At 40.0% G+C, this 26,647-nt stretch overlaps 1 protein-coding gene across 1 annotated transcript in view; it reads left to right on the top strand.

Annotated features, from left to right (window-relative positions):
- GLI3 (GLI family zinc finger 3) overlaps positions 1 to 26,647 on the top strand; it is a 293,739-nt gene that overhangs the window by 202,040 nt on the left and 65,052 nt on the right. The window contains 1 exon segment of the mRNA XM_042475934.1: positions 5,611 to 5,812. Within this exon segment, the coding sequence (XP_042331868.1) occupies positions 5,611 to 5,812 (202 nt within the window).

The following is a 26,647-nucleotide window of genomic DNA, read 5'->3' as shown; positions in this document are numbered from 1 at the left end:
ATCATCATCATCATCATCATCATCATCATCATCATCATCATCATCATCATCGTATTGTAGCAATCTTGAATAATTTTCTTTTTCCTTTATTGCTTCATGAATATGAAGAAGAAACAAGATATAAGGCAACTTGTGAAAGTAATACATGTCTTTAGAAAAGCTGTGAGCTTTTATTAAGAATTCTTTCATCTGAAACAGCAATCTACAGTACTGGTAGCTGTTGCATTTTGCACTACCTGTAGTTTCTGGTTCATGTTCACCACATATAGAGTGTATTACACTGGTATAATAACAATGTTATCAGTGGATGAACTAGTTTGGCTAGGTTATTCCTGTCCAGGAAAGACTGATTATCTAAGCCAAGATGTATACCTTTACTTCAAGTGACAGAGATGGATCTATGGCTTCTCCATATCTACACAGCTGCTCCTTCAGGGAGACTGCAGCACCATCTATAGCAGGTTGTTTCTCTGATTCTCAGGAGGAGTAGAGCTGAGTGTCATCAGCATACTGACAGTACCCAATCCCAAAACTTGTAATGACTTCACCCAGTGCCTTTATATAGCTACTGAACAGCATGGGAGAGAACATGGAATCTTGGAGCACCCACAGCATGACGACTGTAGGGGTGAACAGGAGTCTCCCGATGCCTCTCTCTTTAAACGGCTCTGTAAAGTAGGGCAAACCATTCTGTTTCAGATTAATACCCTGGTCTGAAACCAAATTGAAACAGGTCTAAGTAATATATTTCCTCCAAGGACATCTGAAGTTGCCCATATGCTCCAGACAGGATGTAACAAAGGCATGTTATGGAACTTTGGCTGTATTTTCAGTCTTGGACTGATTTACTACTATCTTAAGGTCTATTTGGCAACTTTTCTTCAAGGTTGGCTCCAGAGATTGGTCCATTCTCTGATCCCTAATTAAATCACCTTTACCTCCCCTGTACTGTGAGACCACTTCACGGGCCTTTGTCTGTAATGCTCACTTAGGTGATGAGACCTCCCTTTGAATCTCTTGCTACAAAAGACCTTTGTTGGCTTTAGTTCAATACAGCAGTTCCTATTGCCATTATTCAGCCAGAAGAGCAAGTGAGTTGACTGCTCTAAGAGTTGATGCACCGTGCCTTACTTTTTTCATAAGGATACGGTTGTCCTTCATCCAAGTACCGCTTTGATCTCAAGGAAAAGCGGTATATAAATAAACAGTTTATTATTTATTATTAAGTACTTTCTTTTTGCCAAAACTGTCTCTTCTTTTCACATGAATTCAGGACTAGTCTGATCCATATTCATGTCCAATCCCTTTTCAGATTTGGACAGACCCTACCATTCCTTGGATATTAGGAGAGTTCTTGCCTTTTACATTTCTCAGACTTCACCTCTCCATTCCTATTAGAGACTTTTTTGTGGTTTATGCAAGGCCTAGGAAAGTAATCCCATTTCCTTGCAGTGTTTTGCTAATTGGGTGATGAGCAGCACCCTTCTCCAGCAGTACATTTGGCAGGATGTCCTGAGCTAGAGCATTTCAAGTCTCATTCAACTCATGCCACCTCTACAGCCTTCTTTAGAGAGGTTCTTCTTCAAGAACTGTGCAAACCAGTTATATGGTCATAACGTCTCAGTTGGATTGCGTATTATAGACATGATGTACAAGAGCTGGTGCTTCCTTTGGTAGGGCTATATTATCTTCTATTTTGGCTTGACATGAATTCCACCTCCTGGTGAGTTACCTGGCCAGTCACCCTTTGTGTAATTTCACAGAGGCTACAAAGGAGAAGAACAGATTGTTTGCTTGTAACTGTGGCTCTTCAAGTGGTCATCTGTGAATTCACACAACCCTTTCTTCCCATATCTGCATGTTTGTAGCATACACAGAACTAAGGAGATCTGTGGCACCAACACCCATTGTTTGAATTGGCAGATGACTACTTGAAAAACCATAGTTACAGACAAGCAATCTGTTCACTACAACAATATGTTCAGTTAGCACCTGCCTTAATATTGATCCTCTCTGTTAAATTTTACATCTACTTCCATAGTTTCAGAGACCACAGAGACTCAATTTATATTGGCAAAAAGGGATTTTGTTCCCTTTAATAATCAGCTAAATTACTACAGTTAGAATATCAGCAATTGAGACTGAAGAACATTTGTCAAACTTTGAGGACAACAAATACTCCTCATCCTTGGCATGGGTATTGATTTCTCACAATAACAACAATGATTTCCTGTTGACTTCCTGTTGCAAAACAGTCTTCTTCTGGCTCTCAGGTAGGCTAAAGGTAAAGATTTTCTCTTGACATGAATGTCTAGTTGTAACCAATCTCCAGCCTTGTCTGAAGATGAATCTGTGGTCATGTGGCCAGCATGACTGCATGGAACACTGTTACCTTTGCACCAAAGTGGTACCTATTTGCACGGTTTCAAACTGCTTGGTTGGCAGAAGCTGGGACTAGTGGTGGGAGCTCACCCCATCATGTGGCACTTAGGTCTCAAGCTGCTCAGATAGCCTAGGAGGAGCTAAAACATGGTAAAATTGTGCCATGTCCTGATAGGATCATTTGTTAAAAAATTAAAGAAAGGTACTCCTGGGGTCTACTGCAACCCCCATCTCTTTCAGAATGCCCATCACTATTCTGCAAGATCTGTGCCGAGCAGGTTAGCCCTCCACAGTCATTCAGCAGCATGGGCTTGATGTGTAAGATAGGTCAGATGCAACATTCAGACTTTGTCACTTCTGTATGGGTTGTTGTTCACTTCCTTAATTACATAAGGTTTTCTTATAAGCTTTGATAACTGTTTTAACTCCAAAGTAGGCAAAAGACCTCAGTGAGGTGGAGGAGGTAGGGGATGGCTTTTGTGGTTTTTGGAGTGGTCATCTGTGAACTCTCATTACCCACAGATTTTCTCTCTGTTATATCCTGTATTCCACTATATTTCATGTTTTACTACTGTGGCATACTGGAACTGAGAGACCTGAGTGGAGATCTCATTCAGTCATGCACAATGGAAGGAGATGTGCCTCCTGCCAAAAATATGAGTTAGTTTTAGCCTTTCCTGTGGATACTGCTGCAAAGATACCAAATAATCCTTTTGTATGATATACACTAACGTTAGAAATTGTCCAAGTCATTATATTCCCCGTTACCATGTGCGGATGTGAGAGCTGGACCGTGAAGACAGTGGATAGAAGGAAAACCAAACCATTTGAGGTATGGTGCTGGAGAAGAATGCTAAGGATATCATGGGCAGCCAGAAAGACAAACAAATGGGTCCTAGAACAGATCAAACCCGAACTCTACCTGAAAGCCAAGATGACCAAATTGAGGCTGAAAAGACAGGCTTGAACTTGGAGGACCTGAGCAGACACATTGAGAATAGAGGGTCTTGGAGATGTCTCATTCAAAGGGTTGCCATGAGTCAAGGTTGATTCAAAGGCACTTAACAAAACAAATGAATTCACAGATGGACCACTCAGTGAGTTATAATTTCAGATGGCCAGCCTGTTCATAGGATTGAAACTTTAATGACACTTGTGAAAATAGATGGAACCCTGGCGGTTAAATGCCAATACTGCAGCCACTCACAATTGCAAGGTTGTGAGTTCGATAACAACCAGGGGCTTCAGGGTCAACTCAGTCTGGCATCCTTCCAAGGTTGCTAAAAAGAGTACCCAGGTTGTTGTAAACTGCTTAGGGAGTGTGATTGCTTAAGTGCACTGATAAGCGGTATGGAAATGTACTTGCTAAAAATTAAATCTTACCACACATCAACATGCAGTGGGTGGCAAGCATCATCTTATATGATGATCTAGGATCAGGAATTGACTTTTTCCTTTCTTCTTTAAGTAAAAATAAACAATTTAAGCATAGAGTCTAATTTTGTAACATTTGTAAGGGTTGTAGTTTACTTCCTTAATTAAATAATGTTTTCTCGTAAGCTTTGATAACTGTTTTAGCTCCAAAGCAAGCAAAAGACTTCACCATGCTCAAGTATAAAGCAATGCATTGAATGAAGTAGCAGACAGCCATACAGTTAACTGGTAGGCCCATAAAAGGGAGATGAAAAAGGTTAAATTATCAAGAACTTCAGGGATAAAAAAAATCTTTACATTTACTTTTAAATGCTGACTCGTCAACACAGTATCCGGACTGAGATTGGAACAACATGGATGCGTGCTTGTTATGCAGATGTAGAAGAAGAGAATAGAACCACAAGCCAGATGCCAAAGATAACTGACACTCTTGTTGGCAGTCTTATCTGTGGGGTTATGGCCAAAGAGAGTTCCAAAATGAAGCACAGATGGGAACGTAACTAGAGATCAGATCATGTAGTGATAAAAGCAATAAAGCAAAGACTCAAATACCAAATTTAAGACTGAGTAAATGCACAGCAGGGAGAGATCTGTAGATTTGGTATTTTATTGGCGCCCTGTCTTGTTTATCCCTCTCCCCCAAATATCATGACCGAGGCATTGTTAGAGACTACATGCTGGGCAGGTTTTGGTGTTTGTTTGTTTTTTATTATTCCATAGAGCTGTATTGATTTTCTTGGTATAAGAAGGGTAATAGTACTGAAGAATGAAAAAAAAAAGACATTAAACATGGTGCCAGTGATCTTGGATCACTTGCTTGAAAAGAGAAGTTAGAGTAATGGTAGGAATATATATGTCACTTTGGGCACATCAACCAAAATTAAGCATGGTCTCATGGATTTCAGGGGGAAATATATGCAAAGTCATGTCCAGTTTAAAAGTGTTTAATTGTTATTTTTGTTCATAGCATTTCTTTTCTGAAAATAAATTTGAGTACTATGAAAACTTCCAACCCTCCATTTTAACAATGCTTTCATATCCACACATCTAAACATCCAAAACCAGAAGCACTTAAGAAATGTATAATAAACTCTTACTGCCGCTTAGCTTAATTGTATGAGTAAAGAGTGAAAAAGCTGTTCACTTAAATATGGAAGAGCCAGTATTGAATATTATTTTAATATTAGGTGAAATCATCCTTAAATTTACCTCACAGGATTGTTGGCAAGTTTAAGATAGATCTAGGAGAAATGGTAAAAAGTATTTTCAGAAGCATATTCATCCCCCCACCACCATTTATCTTTGTCTCATTGTCCAAACAAAATTATGAACAAAAGGAAAAAAATCTAGGATCTTGATCCCCACTTTGCATTTTAGAAGCCCTTGTTGACTCTTTTCATTAATGTGGTAGGCTTTGAGTTTGCCGGTAGCTCAGATTTGAACCACTCCATCTCTTTGCTTCTAGTGAATTAATGATGTGAATGTCTAAGCAGCCATCAGATTCATAAATCACCAGAAATGAGAGGGATAACACATAAAAGTCTTTTCCTTTTGTTTAGCAATTTATCATTTTGCTTGCACATTAATAAACAGAGCTCCCCTGAGGTAAGCAATGGAAAGATAAATTTTTCTTCCTAATTTTTCTCAATCGTAGCTAGTAGATCATAAGTGGAAAGAGTGGGCTTGTCAAAAGCATGTCGTACTGTTGTGGCGGCTCTTTATATCCATTGTGAGTAGTAATAAATAAAGAGGGTCAGGTGCTTGGGTAGATAATTGTTTTTGTTTACATAACAGGCGCCAGGTTTCCGAGTCCTAGGCTGCCAACGAGACCAAGCCGAAAGCGAACACTGTCCCTATCGCCTCTGTCTGATCATAGCTTTGACCTTCAGACCATGATCCGGACATCTCCGAACTCCTTAGTCACAATTCTCAACAATTCCCGTAGCAGTTCTTCAGCAAGTGGCTCCTATGGCCATTTATCTGCAAGTGCAATAAGGTAAGGACTGGGAAATGCACTGGATATTCAATGTATATAAGTGTTGAAAGATTGAAAACCACATGCCACTACACACAATCTTTAATCTAAAGGATTTATTTGTAATCAGGAAATTAAATTACAGTTTCTTCTGAAAGGATGTTGCAGTCTTTAAATACACATTTCCAAGACAGTATTTCTGCCTAAAATAAAAGACTCAGCGTAAGCATGAATGAGATTCCTTTCCCACAGTTTAAAGACAATTTGTGAGTTTATTTGGCTACATTTTATGCATGTTCACTCAAAAGAACCTGAAACCAGACCAAACACCTCTCAACACCAACTTTCTGTTTCTCATGAGGCCAACCAGATGCTTGTAGGAAGCCCACAAGCAAGACTTGAGGAGAATAGTCCTCTCCTACTGTTGTTTTCCAGCAACTAGTATTCAAAGACATGCTGCTTTGGTAGCATATAGCCATCATGACATATCTACAATGAAATTGTCTAATTCGTTTTTAAAACTCTCAGAAGTAGTTGCCTCCATGGGCATTATATCTTCATCCTTTTTCAAACTATAGTTGTTTTTGTCATTTTTTACTAATAGATCTTCATATCTCAACCATTTAGAAATTTGTGTTCTGTTAAAGAGAGCCTCATGAGGGGAAATCCACCCCGGGATCTTCCTGTAAAAAAGTTGTTTCACTTTTAACCAAGATGTAAGGATGGTGTTTTGAACAAAGTGGTGTCTAAAGTCTCTATTAATTTTGTCTTTGTCGTACCACAAGTACACGTGCCAACTGTAACGAATATTGAAACCCTCCAAAGCAAGTAACTTTTCATCTGTCAAGCTTTTCCTGCTCTAGGATTCTATGATGTTAGTAGGAAAAGTTCCTTTAGTGCCACAGGAGCTGATTATTTTCAAAATGTGAGTGCACAAGTGACACAAATAATATGGGTTTGGAGCACATTTGGCAGAGCAAAGAAAAATAACTTTTCATGCTGTCTGGAGGGTCTGTATTACAGAAAAAGTATTCTTTCTGAGAACTTCAGCTGAGCAAGGATAGGAACCCCATTCAGACCTCTTTTATTTGCTCACTCTAGCAAAGAAGCTACATTCCCTCTGGTTCTCTGGATCAGTTGTATTACTAGTTTTACATCTGAGGAACAAGAGATTGGTTTATTTTTCAAAACAAAGTTACAAATATAAATTTGCATGAAGCACAACATGCTATAAAGAATAGACAGCTTACTTGAAATAGGAGAGAGGAGCAAATTCACTGAACCAGTGTTCATTTCAGTGATGCATTCCTGCCATTTCAGTTATGAAGCTAAGAGGAAGCCAGGCTTGCATCATTCTTAAGTAACCCACTGTGAGACCTCTTTTAAAGTCATGTCTGCCTTTTCTGGGGGAATGTGGGGAACCAAAAGTCCACATAAACTACTCCTTGAAGACATCTCAAACATGAAAAAATTGGCAGCACCAAGTTCTATAAAGTGAAGTATACTCTGAGGGTTCCTTTACAGTTTGAAAAGAGTTGTTTTTCCTTTTTCCAGATATCTGACCCCCTCTGTTCTTCATTTGCACAGGCTACCTGAAATGAAGCACACAATTAACAAGGTCTTGTTAATTGTGGACAGATTTTTGCAATATCTGGTTACTTTCACCTTGTTTTTCGACTTAGATTAAGCTAAACAATGTTGGAAGGAGATTAAGCAGTTGGAGGCCAAAAGGTTGAGGCAGGTTTAAACAGCAGGAGGAAGAACAGCCAGGGCTGAAAGGATTGGAAACAGGCAAAGTAAAATCAGCTTGGTTACCTCAATCAGCTTCCCTTCCCTAGCCAGCTGTTTTGTAAGAGGGAAATTGGCTTCATTTGACTTGTGAGAATGAAAGTGACTTACTCTTTTTAAGTGGAAAAATGAGTTTATCAGCCTTGGATATATGTTCTTTTGGTACACTCTTATGCATTAGGGCAGTTTCCACTGTAAGTTGAGATCAAAATCCTGTGCAGAGGTTCTTTAAGCTTATGTCCTACTGGGGCTGTAGAATCAATGGTACTTACTTCCACATTGATGGTTTGTGGAGCAAGGTGTCACCCCTGTGTAACTGAGTGTAGGATTTTTTCCCTTAAAAGGGTAAAAAACACTATCATCTTCCACATTGAAACATAATACACAATTCAAGCTAGTGCAGTAGGATTTGGAATGATCCAAAAATACCAAAACCGCAATTGTCATTGACTGTGGGAACCAGTGTGGTGTGGTGGTTTGAGTGTTGAACTACGTTTTGATTCCCACCCCCTCAAGTATAAAAACCCATTGGCAAATCACACTCTCTCAGCCTCAGGGGAAGGCAATGGCAAACTTCCTCTGAACAAATCTTGTCTAGAAAACCACCTATAGATAAAATATATGAAATAAAAGAACTAGATAGGTTAACAGCACTACTAAACAAAAAGGACATAGAGAAGTAGGGAAAAGAATGGTCTGCAGTGACATACAAATTAGAAATTGTATAGAGAAATAAAAATAGAGATGAATTTAAAGATTTATATAGAATTGATTACTGTGTTCAGTTATCTATAAATAACAGAAAATTGATTAAATTGACTAAATTTGGTTTAAAATTAAGATTACCCATAGGTGGTTTTTGAATACCATTTGAAATGGACTAAGTGTGGAGAAATCAGGAAGTTAATAAGATTTACAAAAGACTAGAAGGAAGGGAGAAATATAAAGATGACAAAAGGAATTAAAAGTATAAGATATATACAGTGTATATGCTGCTTGGTGTAAATATTTGTAATCTCTGCCTTTTTGGTTAAGTTATATGTAAGATATGCTGTCTTTTTGGGTTAAATTATATGTAAGATCAAGTTATAAGCAGGATATTAATAAAAGAAAAAGAAAAAGAAAACTACCTGATAGGTTTGCCTTAGGGTCACCATTGGTCAAGAATAAATTGGAAGCATACAACAACAACAACAGCAAACAAAGACATAACTACATGTGATTTTTCAACCACTATTACACCAGTAAAGAAGCTGCTTTGGTGATACTTATCACACAACGATGCCTCTGAGTCATAGCTGTGCTGTCCCTGATCTGTCCCTTTTCATTCACACGGAAAACCTGTGAATGACCTGGCAATTGCACAAGTGAACAGGTGGGAAATGTCACTACTTGGGCAGTTGTGCAATTGCCAGTCACATGGTGCCAGTGTTCCTTCCTCTCCCTATCACCTCTCCCCCTTGCTATTCCAAATCACCTTTTATTCTTTCTTTCTTTCTTTCACTTTTCAATACTTAAATCATGACAATAGGGCTATGGAATTGCATGGAAAAAAGGAGGCAAATGCTTAGACATAATGCAAAGACATAAAGCAATTAGGCGGGGTTAAGGAAGAGATCAGGAAGAAAGCACGATGGGGCCAGTGGCCCGAGTCCCATGACTGAGAGAAGTGTGGTGATGGATTCTTGTTAAGTTTAATATTACTGAGACTGCTACGAGAGTTCGTGCAGTAATGATGTAAGAAAAAATGCCATTTGTACAAATGAATCCAGTGGGGTTTACAAGTTGGGGGTATTGTGTATTTCTCACTTTCTACTTTAAATGTTTACTCTGTAATCTTGCACGATATGTGAATGCAAGGGTGTTCACACATGTACACAGAAGAACATATACATGCCTCCTGAGTTCAGGAATATCATTTTCATGGTTCTTAATCTTTTTTATTTTTGGATTAAAGTGCAGTAGATTCCAAATCTTGTCTTTTGTTTCATCACCATCATCAACAACATTTAAAAAAATATTTCTTTTGAGTGTTCTGTGTAATTTATATTCATGTCCTGGACATCAAAGAGAGTTGTACAAAGCCTGATTTTTAAGAGTTCAAAAAGCTGTATGATTCCTGAGCTAGCCTCCAAATCCTAGGTCAAGGAAGCTGTGCAATTTATTTTTTTTATGTTTTGTTTTACTTTTTCAAAAAATATTCTTTCCCATCAAGCTTTCAAAATTCAACACAAAAATTAAACCAAATCTTTCCTTGCTACATATTTAGTAATCTTTTAGGAAAGAAATGAAGAATTAAAAAAATACATAAATGGAAGGGCTGGCTTAAGTTATTGTAGTCATTTGAAAAGCTAAAGAGCACAAAAAAAGAACCAGATGTCTCTTGGCGTCAGATTCCCTTCTTTCTGCAAAGCTTTAAATAATGCCATAACAACCCATTGTTTTTCTTCATTTGAAGTTTTCAGATTCCACAGATACTCAAAGCTGTGCTTCATGGACTAAATACTGTTTTTAGTTTAACCTGTGGATCCTCCTTCATTCATTTTCTGACATCAGAATAGCTCTGTTTTACCATATCTATGTACAAGAGAAGAATTGCTCACTTAATGTATGGACATTGTTTCCTGGTTTGTGTACTGTATATGTTTTTAACCTAAGAAATCGTGGGGTATGTTTTTGAGGGTCAGAAATACAGTATTCGTACCTATTTAGTATGTAAAGGGAAGAGGCAGAAATGCTGCTTTGAAAAAAAAAATCTCTAATGTGGGGATTTTGTACAGCAATTGGAATGTGCTATATACTTAAATATCCACAATTTAACTGAATCAAAATACAGTGGACTCTCAGTATTTGCTGGGGCTTGGTCCCAGGATCCTCTGTGGAGTGTAGCTGGCTCTCCATATTAACAGATTCATGAATCCATGAATGCCCAAGTGCCGATATACACAATGGCATAGTAAACTGATGTTCCTGTTATAGAATTGCAAAATCAAGGTTTGTTTTTTGTAATTTTTGGTGACTATTTTAAAGCTAGTTGGTTGAATCTGTGGACATAGAGTTTGTCAAGCTGGGGACTCATTTTAGCAACCTCAGAAGGATGCAAGCCTGAGTCAGGCCTGAGCCCTGGCAGGTATTGAACTCGCAACCTTGTGGTTTATGAGTGATTTGCTGCAGTATAGGCATTTAACCACTGTAACACCATACTATATTACTGTATAAGCACAAATCTAAGTATGTACCAAGTATAGTACAGTGCTATACTATAAGCACTAAATGAAACCATAAATGACTTCTACCTTCTATAGCACACAGATTGAACAAAAAGATGATGCCAACTTGGGGGGGGGGGGAAGTAGCACGGGATCACAAGACGTCTTGCGAAGTGCCATCTTTACATTCAGTCTGTGAACTGAATATCGTAAAAGTTGTGAAGGCTTTCATGGCTGGAATCTATAGTTTTTTGTGGAGTTTTTGAGCTATGTGACCATGTTCTGGAAAAGTTTATTCCTGATGATTTGCTAGCATCTGTTACTGACATCTTTCTCTGAAGACTGTAAAAGGTGTTTGGGGTGTACAAAACACCTGTAAAAGTTGTTTGGGGTGTTGCCCTGTGCTTATAATAAAGCACTATGCATCAAATAAATGGTTTCTGGTAATACAGGGGGCCCTTGGTATCCACTGGGGTTTGGTTCCAGTACTCCCCATGGATTCTCAGGTCCCATTATATACAGTGGCATAGTAAAATGGTATCCTTATATAAAGTGGCAAAATCAAGGTTTGCTTTTTGAATATATATATATATGGTATGTATGTATGTATGTGTGTGTGTATATATATGTATGTGTGTGTGTGCGCACACACACACACACACACACACACACATACATACCAAGGATTATTGTATCTGTGGATGCAGAATCCATGCATATGGAGGGCCAACTGTAATTTAAATAGTGCTAAAACAGATTATCAAAAGGCTATCTGTTGAAAAAACAGGGGATATCAGTATGTCATACTGCCCCATTGACCACGTTCGCTAGGTTTTTATTAGGTGTGGCTTCAAAGCACACGAATCTGTACATGAAAGCACATGCTTATGACGGGTCTTGTGACCCCTTGGTCAGTAGCATGTCTTAGGCAAACTGGAATCAAGAACCTACGTTCACACAGAATCTTCAGAACGGGGAATTTTATTTTGTATTATTGAATACACAACAATTGAGATATATACAATACCAGATAACAAACAGCAAACAATAGAGCTTCATGAATAGCAAACAGTACATGCAAAATAGATCACAGTTGCTTTAGGATGGGAAGATGATTACTCAAAACAAACTTGGAGGGTTATGAGCACTTGAAATTAAGTAATGTAAAGCTGTAACAGTTGCTACGAAAAGGGAGAGATGAGAGAAAGAAAATAGTAAGACCAATATAAGTCTCCCTAATACAGCTTGGGTCCAGACTATGTATTTGAAAGGCCGTATCTCCATATGAACCTGCCAGAACCTTAAGGTAGTCGGAAGAAATCTTTCTCTCAGTCCCTCCACCACCACAGGCTCGCTTGGTGAGGACATGAGAGAGAGCCTTCTCAGTAGCTGCTCCCACCCTCTGGAACTCCCTTCCATGGGAGACTAGACTGGCCCCTTCCTTACTTGCTTTTTGCCAGTAAGCAATACAGTCTTGTTTAAGCAAGCTTTTAATGATTAGTCTGAGGAGGGTTAACTATAGAGGTATGTTTTATCTGTTTTAAACTTTCCTATGGTTTAACCAGTTTTATAGTGTTCCAATGTGATATTTTAAGTTTGTTTTAAACTATATGGAAGCTACCTTGGGTACCAGTCTGGGGGAAATGGTGCCCCGCATGCAGCTTAAAAAGAACCTGCTGGGAAGCAGGTTCTTTTTAGGCCTCCCGGTGGCTGTGGCATTTGGTTGCCACAGTCTCCATCCAAGGCAGAAAGGGGTGGTGTCTCACACCCCTTTCTTCCAATCTGTCCAGCTCCTAAGTAAGCTCATCTAAGCCAGAGCCAGGACTTTAAGAAAAAGAACAAGCTAACAAGATTCTCTGGACTAAATCTCTGACTCTGGGAGTTTTAAAAAGTGATTTCATTTTAAACAGAGCAAGGCAGCAAGAGAAGAGCAAAGCTAAGTCAGAAATTTCAAAGGCCTCCAGAAGGAAAAGACAAACAGGCCAAGTTCTTGTTGATTCTTCATATGATTCTTCACCATCTCCCCCTCCCACTAACTACCTTTGAATCTGGGAGTCAAAGGATCCCAGGAATGAAAGACCCTTGAGGCCTGCTTGTGCATTTCACAGTCTTGCATGGCTTAGGATATTGCCCCAGTTTGCTGACAAAGGTTCACCTGAAAAAGATTATTACTTTATCTGGCAAACAAAGAGATGTGTTAAGCTGATTAGTCTGTGCCCCAAAGGGAATATTTCCCCTCTATGTAATGTCATGCCATGTCTATATTGCATTGTTTATCAACTGTAAGGTCACATGCTGAAAGGGATAGATCTTTGTCTGGAAGGTATTCAGTATTTTAATAGTAAAATCAGGAAATTTCACTAACTTAAGTGCCCAAACAGACAGGCCAAAATAAAGCTACTTCGGGTCACTTTGGAACTATGCTGTTTAAATGATGCATACGTCCTAAGAGGCCAGAAGCTGTGCCAGAGCTGCGCTCCAGTCCTTAGGACTGGGAGATGGCTTTGGTGTGGCTTCCGGCCTCTTAGGACACATGCATCATTTAAGCAGCATACCTCCAAAGTGACCCGAAGCAGCTTTATTTTGGCTTGTCTGTTCGGGCCCTTAACTATGGTTGATAATGGAGTTCAGGAGAATCTTTCCATCTAACCTTTACTGTCCTCAGCCTGCAGTCAAGGAAGTTCCTTAGCAGAGGTGTGGTACAGATCTGGCGGCCTTATAAGAGGAGTTTATTGGACATGTAGTAGGAAAAACTATAGAAGATTTGGGAAGGCAGGTATATAAAACACAAAGTTCACAGTTTATATAATAAGTTTTGCTCAATGCTTCAAACTTATTTATGAAAGAAAATAGATTGATAAAACCTGAATTTGGTAGGTATTTGTCAAACAAAGGTGAATTAAAATGAAACCCTTAGTCCAAGGAAACAGATAAATTGTATTCAATTAGATGTTTTTTTCTGGGCTGATGTTATGTGCCATTTCAAAGTTTATCAAACCAGAATCCAGTAGCAAATGTCAGTGAAACCTACATCACATTCATCCATCAAATTGAATGAAGAGTGGATGAACATCATGATCAGATCAATATCCATCTGTGCCAGTTCCATAACAAGACCTCTTTGTTTAAGTACAATTGCAGTACTTCGTTTAAGTACAATTGCAGTTCAGCAGTACAGTATTTATATAACTAACACTGCTTTCCCAGTATTACTTTAGGAAAAGCAAAAATCTTCCACTTCATAGATGCACATAACAACATCTGCATGTCACATGAAAAAAACATGTTTGCAACTGGTGTGTGGTCAAGTGTGTGTGCATGTCTGTTTGTCTTCTTCAGCAAGGAAACTGAGAGTTTTAGTGCCTCACATACAATTATATTAAAATCTAATAATGGTGACCTGTAACTTAATATCTTCATGTTTAAGTAAATGCAAGTTAAATCAATTATAAGCTATCAAGGAAAACCAATGAATAAATTTTAATTAAAGGATATGAAAATGTCATGATTGCAGAATAAAAATAACTCCATCCAGAAACATTTCATTACCAAATCTTACCATTCCACTGAAATGACACTGGATGGTCACGGAGGAACAACATTAGGTTATATGCTGGGGTTTGGTTCCAAGATCCCCCATGGATAACAAAATCCGTGGATGCTCAAGTCCCATTAAATATAATGACATAGCAAAATGGTGTCCCTTATAACAATGGAAAATCAAGGTTTGATAGTTGAAATTTATACTTTTTTTGAACATTTCAAACCGTGATGCTTGAATCCGTGTATTAAAAATCCGTGTATAAGAAGGGCCAACTGTATACATTTACATGAATAATGTATTTGATGTCTGTGAGCATGTGAAAACAGTCTGATTTTACAGGGGTTTTTCCTATTTTGTTTTTGTCATTCTTGCAGCCTCCTGAAAACAGGCTTGTATATGGGTCTTGTGACAAATGTTGATATAGAAGAATATATCTTAATATTCCATAAAGATTTTCTAAGGTAAATTCTACAACTGTGACTCTTAAGCAACCTGCTTAAGAGAACAGCAACAAAGGCCCAAAACAGACAGGCACACGGGGCGGCTTCCCGCTGCTCTGAGGACATGGTGTTTAGACAACGCATACCCCCAGAGTGCCTGGAAGCTGCGCCAGGGCTGCCTAAAGTGGCCCAAAATTGGCCCCAAAAGGAGTGGATCATTTCCACATCTTGCCACAGTCTATTTGGGACTGCAGCAGGAGGCACCCTTGGGGCCATGGTGTGTGTTCACCGCAGCCCCAGGGTGATCAGGCTGGAAGAAACTTCTGGCAACTCCTTCCTGCTTATCTGTTTTGCCCCTAAGTAACCACAATGTCTGGTTCTCATTATGTCTGCTTTACGTCTTGAAGTCAGTTTGATAAGATATAATGAAGAGCCCAGCCCTCCTGATGACAGCATCTTGAGTAAAAATGACATTTAATCCCAGAAGGTCATTTCTCCTGTAATATGGTCTTCAGAAGGTGTTGGGGAGAATTCCTCACAGGCAGGAACCTATGGCAATTAAGATGTCCTTTTGGCTCTGCACAGATTGCTGTTTGAGTACGTGTTTCAACTCAGAATCTCTCTCACTAACTGTTGTTTGCTCTTTCTAATCATAGTCATTGTTTCAACCTGGAGTGTATTTAACCTAGAGTGTTGTAGGCTGTATCTCAGAGGAAGGAACTTGCAACTGGAATCTCCTATGCATATTCCTTGCAGAGGAAAATGCAATGAAATTCATGGAGTCACCAAGTCAACAGGCAACTTGAAGGCGCATGTGCATGCACGCACACACAAACACAGTGGAGGAAATAGGATCTCTAGTATCTGCTTAAGCAGAATTTCTAAGCATTCTCAGCCTTTCTGGCAGGAAATTGAGCATAGGTGAGGACTAGAAAAGGACTATGGGTCTCTTCCCTGCTGTGTCTTTTTGCTTCCACTGCTGCTTATGATGCTGATCCTTTCACTGGTACGTCATACACTTTAGGAGACAAATTATATCCCTTTGTCTTCTGAACAGCAAGCTTTTAGCTGGGGTACACATTGGCAAGCTCTATGCCTAGTGTAGGGATATTGCAGGAGCAAGCAAGAGATTGCTTGGTATCATTTGTGAGAACTGTGTACAAAGAGATGCTGTTAGGATAAAATGGACACCATTATAAGTTATTGGTACTGGCGTTTTGCATTAGCATAGGAATGGGAAATACATTCTGCTCTTGAGTATACAGCTCAAAAGAGAGGAAGAAAAAAGGAAAGGGAAACATGCTCACTGTGAAAGCCAGTGTCTATTATTTCATTCATTTTATATTTTTCAATTCTATATTATCAGTCCTCCAATAATTTATTCTTATGGATTCTGTTCCCTGTAGATGAATATAAATGCATATCAGTTTAGTCGTGAACCCACAATAGTAACACAGTTGTCACACAATCCTGTGCATGAAGCTGTGGTTAAATCATTATTTAAAAAGTCCTCCCTTGATCCCCTGGACAGAAATAATTATAGGCCAGTTTCCTTCTTCCATTCTTGGGCAAAGTGATGGAGAGAGCAGTTGCCATTCAACTCCAAGCAGTCTTGGAGGAAACTGATTATCTAGATCCATTTCAAACCGGCTTTAGGCAGGATACGGAGTTGAGACGGCCATGGTTGCCTTAGTCGATGATCTCCATGTGGGCATTGACAGGGGAAGTGTAACCCTGTTGGTGCTTTTGGATCTCTCAGCGGCCTTTGATACCATCAACCATGGTATCCTTCTAGAACACCTGAAAGAATTAGGAATCGGGGGCACTATCCTCAAGTGGTTCTGTTCCCATCTCTCGAGCAGATTCCAGATGGTGATGCTGGGATACAGTTGCTCTTCTAAGAGAGAGCTAAAATCTGACACCCCCCAGGGCACCATCCTGTCTCCCATTCTATTTAACAGTTACATGCTGGGCAAGATCATTCAGAGACATGGGGCGGGGTGTTATCAGTACTCTGATGATACCCAAATATGTTTCTCCACATCTTGGACTGCTGCAGTGACTAAGGAAGGCATCTCTCCTCTAAATGACCATCTCAGGTCAGTAATAGACTGGATGAGGAAAAACAGACTCAAACTGAATCCTGGGAAAATGGAGGTACTTGCTATAGGAATCCCAAATCTGAGGATGGAAATTTGCCAACCAGTCTTGGACAGGGTCACACTTCCCCTAAAGGATTGTGCTCTCATCAAATAGATGCAACAGCCAAAGCACTTACTATCAACTTTGGTTGATATGCCAGCTGCGACCCTACCTAGAACGGGGGGATCTAAAAGCGATGGTACATTCGTTGGTAACCTCTCGTCTTGATTTCTGCAACACACTCTACATGGGGCTACCCTTGTGCCAAATTCGGAAGCTTCAATTAGTTCAAAACATGGCAGCCAGACTGGCCTCTGGGAAATCTAGGTTTGACCATATAATACCTGTTTTAAAATCTCTGCACTGGCTGCCAGTTAGTTTCCGGGCGCAGTAGAAGGTGTTGGTTATTACTTTTAAAGCCCTACATGGCTTGGGTCCAGGTTACCTGCGGGATCAGCTCTCCCTATATAATCCACCTTGCACTCTCAAATCCTCTGGGAAGAATTTATTGCCGCCACAAAAGACGATTGGTTCCAAACTCCCAGAGGACTTTCTTCTCTGCCGCTCCGAAACTGTGGAATGACTTACTGGAAGAGATCCGTCTTATTACCACCTTAGACACCTTTAAAAAGGCTGTCAAGACAGATCTCTTCTGGCGAGCCTTCCCAAACGGACCTCCCAAAGAAAGAAAGAAAGAAAGAAAGATAGCCTCATCTGCCTTCAATCTGCCCACTCCATCCTGTTTATTTTAGGCTATATTGTTGATGTAATTTTAAACTGTTATTGAATTTTACTATTTGTAATGGTGGGAGGGTTAAGGGTTAATACAGTGCAGCTGCATCATATGCAGGCATGCTTTACATGGCTTTGAAAGCTGCGTGGGGAGGAAGGGGCGGCGCATCCCATAGAGATTATTGTTATTATTATTATTTGGAAGTAAGTCCCATTGCTTTAAGGGGGCTTAATTTCAGAGCAACATGTATAAGATTGCAGCTTCAGTGCATTTTGGTTTCATATCCAATTTTCTCCCCTGCATTATATTTAAGGGAAACCTATTCACAGCAATGATCAACTGACCCTGGTCAGTCATAGTGCCAGTTTCCCACTTCCTAGAGTAGTTTTAAAATGTAAAAAAAAGCCCCATAAACACCAAATACACTGATCAAATACAGAGTGAGAGTGCAAGGAGAGAGCAGTTTCCCCGAAGCATCGAGGAACAGCTGAAGAGGAAATGATTATAACCATGTTTCTCTAAGGAAGCAAAGGTGCGCAAGTTCACTTCAAAATAGAAAAACCTGCATGTGCTTCTGTTTGTAGCGACAACTATATGCTGTCTAAGTGACAAATTTCACTTCAAATTTGTGTTGATCTGTTGTAACACAAATGACAATGAATCTTGTGATATCTTACTGTGGGTATCATAGACATTTCATCAGATAATCTGTGTGAGAATACATAACTTTTACGTCTTATTCTGCTCCTGTTGCCTTTCTGATTTGAAAACTGCACGGATGATGTATGAGGTGAGTTTGATGTTTCAATTCCATCTGTTATCAACTTAGATTGCTCTAATTCTGTTTTTTTCCCCAGGAAACTATGAATTACAGTATAGAGATGGTGTGATATTTTTTTAAAGGGCATTCATATAGCCAGTCAGATTTTCTGCCTGAGCCTCAAAGCTTGGAATAATTACTTTTTGGCACTGCTACTACCAGAATCCTCAACTTGCATGGTTAATAGCCTGTTCTTAGTACAGGGAGGTGAAGCTTTAATCCATAGCCTACACCCTAAGTGAAACTGGAGCAGCATACTTAGCATGGTTTCCATCCTGCATTTAACAATGCACAATGTTTTTGACCCCAGGGGCCACATGTGATTCAATGTGCATGAGGATCTCTGGGCAATAGTGAACAGAGGAACCTTGGTTTGCTATCCCTCCTCTCCAATCCAGATAGCAATAAATATTTGATCAGTGCTATCCGGAGCGGAGAAAATATGATCTATATAACATTAGGAGTGTAAGATTTGTCAGGACATATGTTGGAGGACAAGGCTATGAATATCTTTCGTAGTTGCTAGCCATAGTTCACTATATTATTTAGCTGTATTTGTCTTCATACCACTTTATCTTTTACAAAGTATTGGAACTTGAACTGATACATTATTGGTGCTGTTGGTTGTAGGAACCATGGCAAGTCAGTTTACTTCTGCACTTCTCATCCACTTACCTAATCTTATAGCAGAACCCCACTCCCATTTCCACCCCACCATATCTTCTCTGGAAGGTCCTGAGGAAGGCATCCATAAAACGGGATTTATGTTGCTGTTACTGCCCAGAAGAGGCAAAGTAAACATTTTAAGTAAAAGGAGAGAAAAAACTTGCCCACCACCACCTCCTCCAGTTCCTTTGATTCCCCTGAAAAAGCTTCTTTAGAGCTTTTGCTCTTCTAACATTTTCTATTTTCCTGTTAGAGAAACACTGCTCCACTCTTTAAGTGTGTGTAAAAACACTGCTCCGCTTTGTAAATGTGCATACAGCTCCTCTCTCCCCAATCAGCCATGGTAAGAGCCTTGAACAGGAGAGTCACAGAAAGCTGTCAGAAATCAATAGCAGAGCAAGGAGAGAGTTTGGCTTTCACAGCAACTGCCATGCCTTAGTCTTTCCTCTGTCTAGCTGTGAATTAGAAGCAGAAGATACTAAGAAATAATCTCTTCTCTACTGTTTGTCCCTAAAAGCTAGCAAAAGCTATTTTTCATCCTTTTAGTGAGTACTTTTAAAAGACAGTTGCTCTTAAAATTAATGGTCACACCCAAGCTTAACTGGATCTAGGAGGCCTTTTTCCCCATGGTTTTTCTCTTTGTAGAGCCTGAACCCATTACCTCCACTCCCCTTCTGAGTACTAGTTCAGCCATCAGACCATTATTTAATCTAAGATGGTCCTCCCTGTGCCTTTTCATGAATATGTATTATTGATGGGGGGTGAGGACCACAATGCAGGGGGGGGGGGGGGAAGGAAGAACAAAGACACCCAGACACCGATGTGAAATGAAATAGGCCACAACTTCACTGTTCACAGCAAGCAGATAGGGTTGGCATGAGGCATGGGTCCGAATCTGGTATCGACCAACTAAACTGCTGATCGATGAACCCTACCTGTTCACTGTTGGGCCCAGGGATGACAGAAGGGCCACTAGGCTTACCATAGCCCCACCCTTTGTCAATGGGGGATGTGGACAAGGGGTTCACCCCTGCATTGGTGGCCTCTTCAACGTTCCAGCACCCCCAGGTGCTGTGGGACTCCCAATAATCAGCGCTCCACAGCACTGATAACCATTCTCACCAGATCCACAACCCATTCTACCACCCCTTGAAAGTTGTGACAGTACAACCCGCATCCCTCTAGCAGGGTTCCTGGGTAAGGGCAATAAGAGCTGCAATAGTGGCTCCTTCCGGCTGCACAGTCTTATATAGGGGGTGGCACAGCCACTCAGGAAGGGCTGGAAGTCTCACCCCTTCTTGCCATCTAGGTCAACCCGGAGCTAATTCTGCCCCCCCCCAAATGGGAATGCAAGTCCATGTGGGCTGGGCTGGATGTATGCCCACTCCGGTTTTCCGAACCAATGGCTTGCGCGGAAGCCCACCTCCTGACCTGGCCAAAAACCCCCACAAAACCCCCCAAAAAAACAGCCCAGGAGCAGCCTGGGAATGTGATGCACTGGGCCAGAGCAGGCTGGGGCTCCCCCTGCCCACAACTTGGCCAACCCATTGAGTTGGGTGGCTGCATTTGTGGCCAGATTGCTCAATGTCTTAAGATGTTGAAACATGAAATTCGCCCCCCCCCCCCCCCCACCCAATTCAAATAACATCTTCCTGTGAATTCAGAGGACATTAATCAGAAATCTGTAAGACCGGACCAAGGAATCTGAAAAACACATTTATGTCAGTGACGTTTTGCCCCAGGCTGTAAAATGTCTCAGGAGCATGCAATGTGCTAAAGGGGAATTGCTGACTCAGAGGAAGCTGATGAAACTTCAGTATGGAGTTGTGTCATAACAGTTCAAAACTCTACAATCACTGTGGGCACGTGACAGGATGACGATGAAACACTAGTAGGGGGTTGGATCAGAATCCTAGCCTGTGTTTGTGTATGTAAGGAAGAATGTTCCTGTACACTATGAGTTAAGTGGATGTCAGTTGGTAGCAGTGCATTATGTCGGATGGTGCAAATGTTGCTGTATCATGCTTGTAAATATTTTGCTGCCACTAAGATTAAAAGCCTCTTCAGAAGAACCTCAGCAGTTGTGAGTGAAACTCTGTTTGGAAGCAGGAGGGTTTTTTTTGTCTCCAGTTACTTCCAGACTTGGCAGTGGTTTTTCCTTTCCTGGCTGGCAGTCTTCTGCATATGGACTCAGTTTTACTCAGCACTAACAATTTATATCCCAAAGTTCACCAACCTGTATTGACACTAGAGGATTTTTCCTCCTTAGGTGAGTCTTGTAGGGCAGCTAGTGAGCTATAAGATCTTTATGAAGAGGAATCATCACCTTTTCTCTCATTGATTAACAGAGTTTAACATTTTTTTTAAAATAGAAGAAGAGGAGAGAGAAGGGCAGACTAGGGGACTTCATACCTCTGCTCTCTGAAGCCTAGTTTCAGAGTTCCCACTCCTTAACCTGTGGCCAAAATGACATGATTATCAGTGACAGAGCATCATCCCCACCCAATAAATCTCCCCATCACATTTTCTCTGCTTCCAGTAGCTGGTTGATAATGAGTAGAAAGCCCCACTATATTAAAAAAAAAATACAAGGGATGAGTTTATACCCCAAAATGTATTCCTTTTTCCTCCCAAGCCATGTAGGATTTCAAAGTTACACTTGTAGAAACACCTTTGGCTGTGCTCCTCTTTAAAGTTTTCAAAGACAGTCATGCTCCTTTGAAAGTCCCAAAGGGAAAAGAAAGATTGGATCGGGCATTGACAAAGACATATGAAGCCTCATATCTTGCCATTCAGGCTATATAGAGAGAAAGCCTATGTGATGTAGTGGCTTGAGTGTTGTACTATTACTTTGCACCTTGATAGGTTCACCTTAGGGTTGTCATAAGTGGGAAACAACTTGAAGGCACGTAACGAGAACAACAAACTCAAATTACAAGCTGAGAGTCACCAGCAACAGAGACATTGGAACCCCACCCCTACCCCACGATATCTAGGAAGAATGGGTTCAGGAGTTGACTACATTCCTGTGCCCAAAAAAGAAATTGATTGTGAGTGTATTCTAGATTTCAAACTCAAAATGGAGGCAGTGAAGTCCATTGCAGCACTCTTTATCAGGAGCTTTATCTGACTTCCCTATGTCTCACAGTAGTATACTTCAATGCACTGATAATACTTCCTCCCAGGCACTACTTGAGGTTTTGTTATAACAACGAAGACTTTGAGAACAAAGTCCTACTCTGGCCTAGTCTAAACACCAAGGATACTTAACAAAACTTGTGATAGCAGTAGGTACAGTGGGCCCTTGTTATCCGCTGGGGTTTGGTTTCACGATAACAAAATCTGTGGGATGCTCAAGTCCCATTAAATATAATGGAAAAGGAAAATGGTGTCTCTAATATGTAATGGAAAATCCAGCTTTGCTATTTGAATTTTATACTTTTAAAAATATATATATTTTCAAGCTGTGGATAAAAAAAATCTGTGGATAAGGAGGGCCGACTGTACACATCTTTGCTTCAAAATACTGCCTAGTTCCTATATCTGGACAACAGTCATCTGAAATCTTCAAAATCAGAACTGACATACAGGCCATACTAACCTCTCTTCAAAAACATAACTTTATCATAAATCACAAGAAGAACCATCTTGTTTCTTGTAATTCATTATAGGGGGCACATAGACACTTATCATTGAGTAATTTCTGTACAGCCTATACATGTACGCAGGACCTCCTCGGCACAGATCAATAATACTCACATTCTAAACCTTCTATTTTCTTCCTGCCAGATAGTTCCATTGGTCAGGTTTCACTCCAGACTTCTCCTATCATTATTCCTCATGTAGCCTTGAAACAACTTTTCCTAATTCCAGAAGGCAGGGACTCCTTGTAATGGTGACAGTCAATCCCAAATCTTTCCCTAATCCACCAAGCATCACAAGCACAAGTAAGGCCAGCAAGATAAGCAAGGGAATTTCTTTGACTGGGGAGGTTTCTATCTCTCATCCTGGACTTTCTCTACCAGGGAAAAATACAGCACACAGGGCCAGGCTGGTTCAAGCTAACAGCCTGAAAATTGAGTGGGCCAGTTTCCTGACAGTAATACCTCCCTAAGACATGTTTTTAACACAAAAACAAGGATCCAGGCAAAACTCCATATGAAGTTGCAAAACTAGATTTTTGCTGTCCTTCCTGGAAAAAAAGTATGAACATTGGACTTAAACTGAATACCATAAAAAGATAGCTTGCTTTTCTCTCAGCAGTTCTAACCAGACAAAGGACGTGGTTCCTCTCAACTTACTCTCACATGATTTATTCCTGTGAGCAGCCTTTTTTCTCTCCCCATTACTATACAGAGTCCCCACATGGAACGCCATGTGGTACTTATGTAAGACCATCACCAGAGCTCCTTTTGAACCTCTCAGGAAAACCCCTTTCTGAATATTCAGAGTAGCTGTGCAACTTCAGCAAGGAGAATGTCAGTGCTTGAAATACTGTCAGTCCAAGCCCATCTTTGCAGGTTCAGTAGAGACTTGCATCACTCTAATTCCAGATCTGTTCTTCCAGCCAAAAATTAATATTTTCCCCACAGGTTTGAGGAATTTGTTCTCCCATCCTTCTTCCCTAATGCTTTCCACGTGTCAGATAAAGAGCCTTACATATTTGTAGACCAATCAAGGTTTATATCGAACAGACATGTGGCACTGACTTACCATTTGTATTCTTCTGTGGAAATGGGTCTCAAAATTAACAATAGACACTTGGATCAACAATTGCAAGGTCTTTCTATATGAATATTTGAAGGGATGTCATATTGAGGCTAGAGCAAACTTGTTTTCTGCTGCTCAAGAGAGTAGCATGGAGCAATGGGTTCAAATTATAGAAAAAGGGATTCCACCTATAGATTAGGAAGGTGTTTTTGACAGCAAGGGCTGTTTGATCGTGGAGTATTCTGTCTCAAACATGGTGGAGTCTCCTACTTTGGCAATTTTAAAACGGACTGGATGACCATCTGTTCGGAACGCCTTGAATGTGTGTTCTTGCACAGCATGAGTTGGGCTGGATGCTCCCCTTTGTGGTTTCTGCTATATTTTGGTGCTGGCCATGTGCCGTAATAAATTCATTCATTCTTGTGGTCTCTTCTCAGATAATTCTATTATTCTACTGCATATGATTCTACTGAGGTTTCTTATCCTAGGAACATCATATGGGCAGTAGCTACCTCTGCATCCTTGTAATCAATATGTCTCTAGCAGGAATATGTACGACTGTAACCTGAGTGCAGCCATCCATTTTCAATAAACACTGCAGAATGGACCTTTATGCTTCTGTGAATGCAGTCTTCCTGAAGAGAGGCCTTCTGTCCATGATCCTCACACCTTAAACACAACCTGTCTGGGAATAGGCTGGGTATTCCCCAGTCATCCAGATGCTTCTTGCAGAGGAAGTAACCTTCGTATTTACCGTGAAGATTCCTCCTTGGCAAGTCCAAGGGAGATCTTTTTAGTGTCTGATAAGAGTCCATGGTTCTACTACAGTATATATAATCTCTCACACTTCAGTGTACTGGTTCCTAAATTAGCACGCATTGAAAGAGGATAGTCTTCCCTCCTCCATCCCATTTCTCCTGGCAGACATCTGACAGGACACTCCACAATCCTATCCAGAGTCAGCAACAATCAGACCTAGGGGTCCTTTTTCTTTTACTGAAGCCATGTGACCTTCTCTCCTCTGGACAGTGACAGTAACAAAAAACAGTCTTTTAAATGGCTCCCTCAGGTGTTCCAAGAAGGAACCTTTACAGTACTATTGACAGTTTCTGACTGTCAAATTCATATTTAAATCCACACATTTGAACCTCTAGTTCGCTCTTGAGAAATTGATCTTAGTGAGATTTATTCCTGAGCAAATATCTGCAACTTGTTTTTTTTTTTTTATGCTTTGGATATGATGAACTCTTACGACTTCCATTATGACTATTTTTTACTATGTGCTGAGCTGAGTCCCTTCCACAAAGCTAATGTTAAATTACAATAAGAATAGCTTGCTGCCATTGTTCTAAGAATGCACTGAAACCTATCTAAAATAAAATTAGGAGGGGAAACTGAAAGAAAAGGAAAACTGTTCAATAGGAGTATTTATTGCAATAACAAACTTTAGATAAGGAAGAGGAATGGGTGACATGATGTTTTACAGTACTTTTATTGATAATGTTGCTGTGTTCCTCTGGGTGAAGCAATTTCTTTAATCTTGGCTCATGGTCCACTCTTTCATATGTCTCTAGATCTTATTACAAGGGAGAGAGAAAATCAATTGGTTAAATGTGTTTTGAACACCATGCTTGTCATATCACTCATTTGTTTGCAAAGATGGAAAGCTCAGACCATCCAGAATGTCACCTAAAGAATTTCTATCAGTGCTGTTTGGTTGCAGAAACTGATGGATTAACCTTTTCCCCCACTGAAATTAGTGATCAATGAGCCTCAATGTAGAAATATTCCAATGGGAAAGTGCATACTCCCCCATCTAGTTAAACAACAATAAATGTCTATTAAAGCCTATTATGCATGCTAATACCTGTCATCACTTCATTACTCTACTGTATTTCCCAGCGTATTCTCTAGCTTAAAGAATGATGCTGTGACAAAATGACATTTCTCCCCCGATTTATAGTCTAGGAATGAATTGTTTACAATGAAAGGGCTAACAGGCTGTTGTGAGATCTTTCGTAATAACTTAATTTCAAATTTAATGTGTATTTTAAAATTCTGTTGGATATCCGCAGTGTTTGATTTGCCTTTAAAAATGTGTATGTGGAGCATCTTTGAAGGTATCAAAGTGGATTGTAATGTCAATGGTGGGTGTAGTGCAGATTTAAAGTCTGTCATTGTCATTATTGCTGCAGTTAAGTACATTAGGCGAAAATAATAATGTGAAAAGGGTGAAAGCATTGGAGTTTTTTTTAAGGAACAATTATAGCTCACAACTGTTTATTTATCGCCAGTTTGACTAGAGTCCATAAAGGGATGCAGGAAAAGCAATGTGATTCAAGTTCCCATTTTTCCTGGGGTGATCTCCCTATTACAATAGCTTGCCTATTAAAGAATAAAAGAGAGAATTTTACTAGTCTTTTTTAGGAATTCCCTTTTCAGTTTATATTGTATCATTTTAATAACAGGTGTCAGAAAAGTCCCCCAAACAGTATTTGTTCACAGCAAGAGTTAGAGGGAAATTGGTAATAATATTCAGTTATCGTAGCCCCCTTAGTCCTTGCTTGTGTTCCCTGTAAGCGACCATGAATGATTACTGTGCAACTTAGCTAAGGTAGCCTCTGTGGATGATTGATAGGACATTAATCAAAAGATGCATATCAGCTTCAGAATTTGTTCACAAGCTTTCTTCTAATAGCTGATTTCATGTTCTCTGAGCTCTATGCCAGTTTGTTCAATTTATTCTACAGTGTATGAGCCATTCATCATGGAACACAATGATTATACTCTCTCTCTCTCTCTCT

The sequence above is a fragment of the Sceloporus undulatus genome, chromosome 6 (genome assembly GCF_019175285.1).
Source record: "Sceloporus undulatus isolate JIND9_A2432 ecotype Alabama chromosome 6, SceUnd_v1.1, whole genome shotgun sequence".
Classification (NCBI taxonomy): domain Eukaryota; kingdom Metazoa; phylum Chordata; class Lepidosauria; order Squamata; family Phrynosomatidae; genus Sceloporus; species Sceloporus undulatus.
Note: the sequence above shows the minus strand (reverse complement) of the source record. Positions and strands in the feature narration are given on the sequence as shown.